Raw genomic sequence first — 8,855 nt, 5'->3', positions numbered from 1 at the left:
TGTTTCATGCTTTGTAGGGTGACGGCCCGTATTATAAATCACTTTGGTCCAAATCGTCTGCTAAATGAATGTAACGTGAGCTAAGGCGTAATGTCCACATGTACAGAAAACAGTTCTTAAAAACAAAATAAAAATAGCTCTGGTTGTATTTAGCCATGTGACGAACTTTAACAACAGCGATCTGAACGTCTCGCTCAACAAAGCAGCAGCTCAGCAGAGAAAAACCAATAAGATCTTCTATTGTTGAAGATCAGCAGAATCACCTCCCAACAGGAAGATGACTCACTGAGACACATTTTTCACCCCGAAGTTTCAAGTTGTACATGATTACATGTAATTAGTGAGGAGAGGCTCTTCTCAGAACATCTTCAGCACATTCAGCTGTAAGGCTTCTTCTGGTTGACTTCAGGGTAACATCTTCAGAAAATCTAGGTGATATTCTGCCAAAGTGCTGCCATCAGTTTTACTGTTTACCTCCCGTCTATGGAAGTTAATGAAATCGGACCGAGAGTAATGGACGCAGTGAAAGAAAAGCAGTAGGAAAATAGAAGTTTAATCTTTGGCTTCACTTTACATTCATTCAATTCAGACCAATTCATTCACATCAGTGTTCAAACTGTGGAGTTGTACAGTGTAGCATCACTTGTAAAAGACCAGAAAAGAGGACATGATGATGTATCCTGGGTCCTTGGACGGATTTGGATCGTGCCCTTCGAACAAGCCAAAGTACTCAACAGTGTTGGAGGGGCTGGAGGCGTTCATGTCCAGCTGAGAAAGACAGAATCAGAAACATGCTTCTTATGTTCATACAAACAGCAGGCAGCACACACAAACACACATCACTCAGGAGGCTGCGATGTGAAAAATGACACATTTAGCTTCCCTCAAACTGAACTGTTCAGCAGAGTACTGAAGACCACAGACTGACAGGAAGTCTCAACTACACTCTGACAACAGTGTGCCTCTTTCTAGAAAGGTTTTTACAAAACTTGCGCAAAATTTACAGAAGTGACAGAAAGTACAAAAGAGATGATTGTAGTAAATGTGCTTCCACATTTGCTTGTTAGTGTTCTTCTCCTTCTTCGCTGCCTTTGCTTCTTTTCATCGTGCGCTCGAGTTAAATCCCACAGGAAATCTGATCTCAGGACTGTGTTGCATGTGACTGACTCCAGGCAGGAACAAGTCAGGAGTTTACATGATTATATCAAGAGCCTTTATGGTCAATAACTCACTTCAGAATAACTCAGAGCTCCTTAATTCTAATGGGCTTTCGTCAGACACATGCTTCACTTCAGTTTGACTTTCCAAGCTTTTTGGAAGTGTACTGGAGTGAGAGGGGCTCACTGGGCTTTCAGCCTGAAAAAGTGTGTGAATGTGTGTGTGTAACGTGGTGAACATGTGAGCAAACAGTGGCCTATTTTCACCTCCAGACACACAGCAACATTATCATTAATTTGAATATTCACTCCTCTTTTAGCTCTGTTTCGGTCCTCCTAAAACATCTGGATTATTGGCTGCTAAATGGTCAGCTGGGTTCACCAGCTAGTCGCTAACTCTGACCGTCGGTACAGTCGGATTAGAAAGGTTTTTCACCGGGAACAGCTGCCTGTGAGCAGCGAGAGTGAACCAAAACAGTAAAGGGCCACAAAACCAAAACAATGTGCTGACAGACGCTGAAACCTTAAAGCTTTGATCCATTATTAACATAAAAGTATTCATCAGTGCAGCTTTAAACAGCAGCTACCGTACAGACGTTTAGAGCCAAAGGACGTACCTGTTTGGTGACGTCGGTCCTCCAGGGGTCCACCTGAAGCCCGTCGCACCAGCCTCCTCGCCCGTACAGCCACGTGCCGTGTTCGTTTGGTACCGCCCCGTGTTTCACCTGTGTGGTGCAGCCCAGAGGTGTTCCTGATGGTTCCCCACCACGACCCCCAAAACCAGAAGGAAGCACCCGTCAATCAGTTGCTCTTTGTCATGTTAGGCCAATTTATTGGTCAGCTGACCAACATTAATTGGCATCAACTTCACGTCACTTGAAGCAAAAATCCCAAACGTTTGCTGGTTCCAGCTTCTAAAACTTGAGAATTTCTTGGTACTTTCTGTTCTTTTGGGCTTTGGATTGTCGGCAGGCGAAGGGCATCAAAATGAGCTGGCAGACGTAAGGCACATTTTACTGACACATCACAATTAATCATAAGGTGCGGCTTGAACAATAAAACATTTTTATTGTCTGCCAATTGACTGTTAACGTATCAGAAGGAGGTCAGGTCATTGGTCAACATGGGGTGTGTGCCTTTCAAAACTCACTTTCAAGATTTAAATGACTTTAATGGCCTAAATGTTGAGGTTCAAAGTTCATTGTTGAACTTGGAAACAGCAGCTGGCAAAATATTATATAACATATATATATATTATAAATGAATATTGATATGATTGGCTGGACTGCTGGTGAAGATGGGGTAAAGCTATGATGGAAAGCTCCAGAACAGCTACTACTAAACGGCCCTTGAAGTGAGAGTCTTTATGAGCCAACTTTTCTCACCTGCCGTGTCGAACACGAGGGTGTTGTTAAAAACAGAGTTGAACAGGAAGTGGTGGGAAGTGATGCAAAATTCTCCACAGCGGTGGTCATCGCTGCCATGCGCTGTGATGACGGCGTACAGCTCGACCTGAAAACAGACGCACCGCAGCTCAGGTGCCGCCTCAGACAGGAAGTTGTTTAACGGTGATCAGATTGTTACCTTCTTGACTGATGCCGGGATGTGGAATTTGATTGGCTGGTATCTCTTGTTGTAGTTTTTGTCAAAGGTTCCCCCACTGTACAGTGACATCACTCTGAAGGGGCGGAGCTCCTCGTCACCACCTGTGATGTTACCTGTGGATTTATAGAAAGTGAAAATATTCACTTGACAAAACAAAGCGGTGTAATCATGACAAACGGTAAACAAAATAAATGTGATCACACATGGTAAAAATCAATCAATAATACTACTGTTACTCAATTTTGTTATGAAGAATGACTGGTTTCCTTCATCTTGTATCATATTCAGTCAAAACACTCTATGGACAAAAGTATACAGACACACTGCTTTACAGGGCTGTTTCTCAGGGTTTGGGCTCAGCCCCCGACTTTCAGTGAAGGGAACTCTTCTGCATCTGTGATGCAGTGACTCTGTTGGCTCACGTCTGACTTTACCCTGCATCAAAATAAGACAGACTGTGTTTTTTAAAGGAAACTGACTCAACATTTCCTGGAACTAAAAGCTTTGTCTTTGCAGTAAATGTCATTTTTATCCACAAATGTTCCAGTAACTATTTACAGACACACTGTTCCTTCCTGCAGAGAAGTTCCAGCTCTCTGCTTTTGAAAAATCCTCCAGTGAGAGAAAATGGACAGAAAATGACGATATTTGGGTTCTCAGCTCTCCGTCCTCACAGTGGGACAAATCTGACCACCAAAGCTTCTCAGTGCAATCAGTGCAGTGATCCTGCTGAGGGGAATGTTTTCTATCATGGTATATGCCATTTTATACTCCAATACTGTATACTGTATATTGTTGCAAAGGACCTTTTCTGTAAATTCCAATGAGACACACTGTGAGATTTAGAGGCTGTGAACAGCAAGTAAGTCAGCCATGGACTACAATTTTCAGCCATGTGTTTTTGTAGCCGGTATTTGAGATTTGGGCACTCTGGTGCCATTAAAAATCTGTCAAATTAGCCATTAGCAGCTCCTGCTTGCAGTTTACCCATGAAAATGTAAAGAACTTGACTGGCCCACACAGAGTCCTGACCTCAACCCCATCCAACATCAGTGTGTGACCTCACAAATGCTCTACTGCATGAATGGGCACAAACTCCCACAGAAACACTCCAACATGTTGTGGAAAGCCTTCACAGAAGACTGGAAGCTGTTAGAGCTGCAAAGCTGTCTGTGTGTTTACAATGAGACGTCATTAAAATCCCTGCTGTTGTGAAGGTCATGTGTCCCAATACTTTTGTAGATATAGTGTGCATACCTGTGTACCACCTGCTCAGTGCACCTACAAACATCAGGACATGTTATACCTGTCTGATTGCCGATACTGAATCTCAGGTTGAGGGAGACGATCCACGGCATCGCCCAAGGCACCGTCTTCATGGTCAAAGTGCATCTGTTGCTGTCCAGCAGGGGGAGCAGGGGGGACACGTCAGTCAGCCAGCGGCCGATACCTCTGCAACAATAACACACATCAGATAAAATAACACGACTCTCACAGCTCAAAGGCAGATTATTAATATGAAAAGTAGTTACTGAGATCATCTTTTGTATCTGTTGGTTCTCAGGAGTGTTTCACGTCCACACACCTGCGGAAGGCAGTGATCCATCGGCCCAGCTCTGTGTTGCAGTACGGACTGAGATGATCGCAGCAGATGAACAGCTGCACTGTGTGATCCCAGTGTGCACAGGACAAGTCTCTCTTGCCGGGACACGATAGGGACGCATCGAGCTCCAGCACGTTAAAGTCCAACAAGCCTGCAGAGAGACGGAATTGCCTCAGATGTTAGTATCATCAAAATGTTTCATGTAGTTAATACAGTCCTCGCACTGACGCAAAGCTGTGCATCACAGTTCAGGTCACATGATGGTCTAAAACCAGTTTCAGTGCTGCAGCAAAACAAAACCAAAGGTAATCATGCAGTATTTGTCACTTATGATCTAAGGCGTCTCCTGAGCACAGAACAGAGACGTTTTAATCTGTCCATCTCTGGACTCACTGGTCGTCGGTGAAGTTACCTGACGGCATGTTGACTGTGGCCACCGCTCCTGTCTCCCCCTGCATGAGGACTTTGTCAAAAACAGGAACAACTTTTGCAGGATGCTGAAGTTTGGTCTGCAGATCAGCGTAGAAATCAAACCTGAACACCGAGTCACAGATGAACACAAACACAAACACAACGCCTTTCAGGTTGTCATGGTGGGCACACACATCAGATTCAAGTTACATTAAAATATTATTATTATTTTAGTCAAATACAGGATGTCTACATTTCAAATTGTGAAGAAAACAGATATAGACATGAATCAGATAATGTGCAATCTATCAATTCTTTGAAGAAACTTAAAGTAAAATCAGTGTTACAAACCTGAAAATATTTCTGGTTTATGTTTGTACAGCTTTTTGGTTTTATTTTGAAAACCCTCTCAGCACTTCCCCCTCAGGGAATCCCCACCACCATCTGTGGTGCACATCTATTATTATCATCAGAACCAGAATCATCGTTATTAGCTAAATATGGATACACAAAGAAGAAATTTGACTTTAAGCTGCTATCAGCATGCTTGCACACAGCTCCAAAGACAACATAGTGCAACTCAATTTGTCCTGATGAAGGCAGAGTGAACAAGAAAATAATGTAATGTAAACTTTGGGAAGACGTCATTGTCAGAGTAGAATTTGATCATTTCTGATTTTCTGAATAAATAAATAAGATGAACTCTCATTCAGAGTTGAGAGCAGAGTTGTTCTGCCCTTTGCAGCTCTAACAGCTTCCACTCTTCTGTGAAGGCTTTCCACAACATGTTGGAGTGTTTCTGTGGGAATTTGTGCCCATTCATGCAGCAGAGCATTTGTGAGGTCACACACTGATGTTGGACCAAAAGGCCTGACTCACAATCTCCGTTCATGTCTTTATGGAGCTTTGCTTTGTGCACTGGGGCACAGTCATGCTGGAATAGAAAAGGGCCTTCAACAAACTGTTGCCACAAAGTTGGAAGCATAGCATTGCCCAAAATGTCTTGGTATGCTGAAGCATTAAGATTTCCCTTCACTGGAAGTCAGGGGCCGAGCCCAAACCCTGAGAAACAGCCCCATCCCACACCTGGACTCAATAATAAAGAGGTATGTCCCAGTACTTTTGTCCACAAGGTGTAACTTATCAGTATTGTTAGCAGTTACCTGCTGAAGGGGAGATGTGCACACTCGGCTCTCCCTCACACCCAAACCGATGACAAAGCACTTGTTCATATTACAGTGCAGGCATCATTATTATTATTACAAAGAGAACATGTTGCACAGCTTGTTTCATCCAGACCTGATTATTAAAGTAACACCTTTGTCGTCAGGCCTTCCACACGTTAGACCTTCGAGGGCTCTCTGATGTCAGATCTCCTGTTAAAGCAGAGTCTGTTCAACCCTTCAGCCCTTCGTTTGGATCCTTACCACTGTGCCTGCCAGTTGACGAAGCTGAACGAGGGGTAGAGAAACCCGCCCATCTCAGCCAGTATCCCCTCTTGGTCAATACCAAAGAAGTACTTTGGAGATGGGGTGCTCTGGAAGGATGCATACACCAGCTGTCCAGACCTACAAAACAAATCCAGTCATCATCAGGCATCAAATGTTGGACAAGATGCAAAATGAAAGCAATTTACAGTGATTTTGATGAGCTCAAATCCTCAATTAACCAAAGTTCGCACCACATGCTCTGTTCTTTGGAGACAACAAACGATGAATTTCAGGAGATGTGATATTTTGGAAACATTATTCAAAGCTGTGACCGGACCAGGTCAGCAGCATCAGCAGAGAGGAAGCAAACAGCCCTCTGAGGATCTTTACTTTAGCCTTGAAAGCGTTCAGTTAATCTGTGTGTAGTGAGCATGTGATGGTCGTACTGCAGCGCCTGAGCGACCGAAGGCTCCAGGTGCACCATGGAAGCGGGGATGCTCAGCGTTGTGTTGCATTCATCCTCCACACAGTTCATGTCCTGGAGGGGGTTACCAGGAAGAGCATAGACAAGGACACCGGAGGCGTTGGAACTGGCCATGTTCTGCACCTGGAAGGAAGTGCAGTACAGCCAGTGTTGATGAAAGCTGATACTGCAAATCACGCCTGCCTCCAGTCAAGCAGGACCTTTTTCACACAGCTTGTGCTCACAACCAACAGGCCAAAATGGCAAAGATATTCAATTCACAACAATGCGACAACATTTCTGTGTGTACTGAGGAATGTACACCAATAATTTTGATAATCGATCAGTTGTTTCAGACATTTTCGTGCGGCACGCTGCAATACTACCCACATTAACAGTTAAGAGACCTTAGTGAAGAAGGAGCAGTTGCCCTCAGACACCCAAGCCACAGCACCTGACACCGACGGGTATGGATCACAACCGTCACCCACATCCATCAGCTCGTACGACTTCTGACTCCAGCGTGTCATGAGCCAATCATATCTGGCATCTACTCTCTTGATGATAATAGGCATGTTCCACCCTGTGAGGGGAAAACAAAAGGACAAATTCAACAGGAAATGTAAAAATGAGTGCTGCTTGCTGCTGTTTGAAGCGCCTTTGAGTGACCTCAAGTTAGTAACCTGCAGTACGAGTTCAGACAGCTGCGCTCGGTCACACCACAATGGCTGTTTTAAATGCCGCTTGAATGCAAAATGCATCACATAAAAACAGGGTGAAGGGAGGAGCTTTCTCATTAAAGAAGCCATAAATATCAGAAATAAACAACAACAAAATGAACCTTTAAGATATGTCACATATTGTGGCTGCAGTTTGAAAAGCTTGGCTGCCACGACGAGAAGGGTGATGTATAAAAAAATCTAATAATTCTGAGATTGTGTTGTATTGTTTGGCTTAAAACATACATGTGTGTGTACATATATAAGACAAGAATGAGTCAGAGGATTTGACCCACTGAGCCCATGAAGAGACAGCAGTCTTACCCTCCGAGGTGAAAACAGCCTGGGCAAGACGTGATGTGGCCGTCCAGTAGTACAACACCAAGGGTATCCAGTTTCCCAGAGCGAAGACCGGCACAGGACAGAAGTGCAGCCTGAGCAGGACCTCCTTCTTACTGCAGAAACAGGCAGGAGGTTCAGTGTGGTTTGTCAAAGACTTGAGAGAACAGGAAGAGAAACATGGAGGCAGCTGTCACCTTCTAGATGTTCCTCAGATTTCCTCTCTAAACGTCTCAGATTGTGTTATTTAAATATCTGCTTCAGTCACAGGACAGAAAACTGTCTCACACTCAGATACTTTTAATATTTTGAGCCCATTTTGTTGCTAATATTTCTGTACTTTATATTTAAATGTAGGATTTTCTTTATTTGTAATTGTGCTTTTAAACATTCTTCTAAAAGGTGCAGCGATGGGCCCCTAATGCTGCGTTTGGCCTTAAAGCAGTGCTTCCTCTCCGGGCACCTGTGCATGGCGACCCGCTGCAGCTGGTCCCTCATCCACAGAGCATCACTGACCGCTGAGTCATCCAGGGACAGGAAGAGAACATGCGTACTGTCGGGCAGGTCCTGCACCAGGCTGGTCAGAGAAGACTCGGAACTCCACAGGCACTCCAGAGCCCCTGACTTGTTGGTGAAGGCGTGGACGATGAGAGGCCCCCCCAGGGCGCCCGGCTGGTAGGAGAACTCTCCATCCAGAGTTGGGACAGTAAACGCCTCCGTCATGTCGCCTGGCTCCGGCCCGGCGGCTGTGAAGGTTTTACTGGATCTCAAGATAACTGTGTTATCATGGGATTCACAGGCCGCTTCATGCCCGATCAGTTTCGGTTTCACTATAGCTTCAGTTACACGAACTGTCAAAACAAGGAACCAAACCATGGACGACCTTGAACGCAGCGAAGTCATGATTCCTCACACGGCGAAAGTCCATGAACTCAAATTTAAAAGCTCGAGCTGCTGTCTAAACTCACTCTGCGTTTTCAGAAACCCTGACATTCGCCCAAACACTTTTGAGTTGGAGGCGGGGTGCCGACGTCTACGGCGGCCCATGGGCGACAGAAAGCCTTTTAAAGGCGCACAGCGCGTTGGCGGATGGAAAGCGGGATTTCCGTATTCAGATGTGGGATGAAG

At 44.8% G+C, this 8,855-nt stretch overlaps 1 protein-coding gene across 2 annotated transcripts; it reads right to left on the bottom strand.

Annotated features, from left to right (window-relative positions):
- Positions 1-534: 534 nt before the first annotated feature.
- On the bottom strand, positions 535-8,753 carry si:dkey-256h2.1 (uncharacterized protein LOC337520 homolog). Of its 2 annotated transcripts, XM_046400479.1 has the most exons (12): positions 8,191-8,753; positions 7,713-7,843; positions 7,077-7,252; positions 6,653-6,813; positions 6,204-6,344; positions 4,778-4,899; positions 4,348-4,516; positions 4,069-4,214; positions 2,742-2,875; positions 2,543-2,669; positions 1,775-1,908; positions 535-768 (listed from the first exon to the last, which is right to left on the bottom strand). In XM_046400479.1, exons 1-12 carry the CDS (start codon positions 8,628-8,630, stop codon positions 640-642), a joined length of 2,010 nt encoding a protein of 669 aa, XP_046256435.1. In that variant the 5' UTR covers positions 8,631-8,753; the 3' UTR covers positions 535-639. The 2 variants fall into 2 exon arrangements, with proteins under 2 accessions (XP_046256435.1, XP_046256436.1); XM_046400480.1 differs by lacking the exons at positions 535-768; positions 1,775-1,908 and adding an exon at positions 1,927-2,149.
- Positions 8,754-8,855: the final 102 nt, after the last annotated feature.

The sequence above is a fragment of the Scatophagus argus genome, chromosome 9 (assembly GCF_020382885.2).
Source record: "Scatophagus argus isolate fScaArg1 chromosome 9, fScaArg1.pri, whole genome shotgun sequence".
Taxonomy (NCBI): domain Eukaryota; kingdom Metazoa; phylum Chordata; class Actinopteri; family Scatophagidae; genus Scatophagus; species Scatophagus argus.
The sequence above is the reverse complement of the archived record's forward strand: the minus strand, read 5'-3'. Positions and strand labels throughout refer to the sequence as shown.

Coding starts and splice junctions, on each gene's coding strand:
- si:dkey-256h2.1 (XM_046400479.1), bottom strand. CDS start 8,630: ATGACTTCGCTGCGTTCAAGGTCGTCCATGGTTTGGTTCCTTGTTTTG. Junction 6,814..7,076: donor ACTGCTCCTTCTTCACTAAG/GTCTCTTAACTG, acceptor ACTTCCTTCCAG/GTGCAGAACATGGCCAGTTC. Junction 2,876..4,068: donor CAGTATCGGCAATCAGACAG/GTATAACATGTC, acceptor ATAAATCCACAG/GTAACATCACAGGTGGTGAC.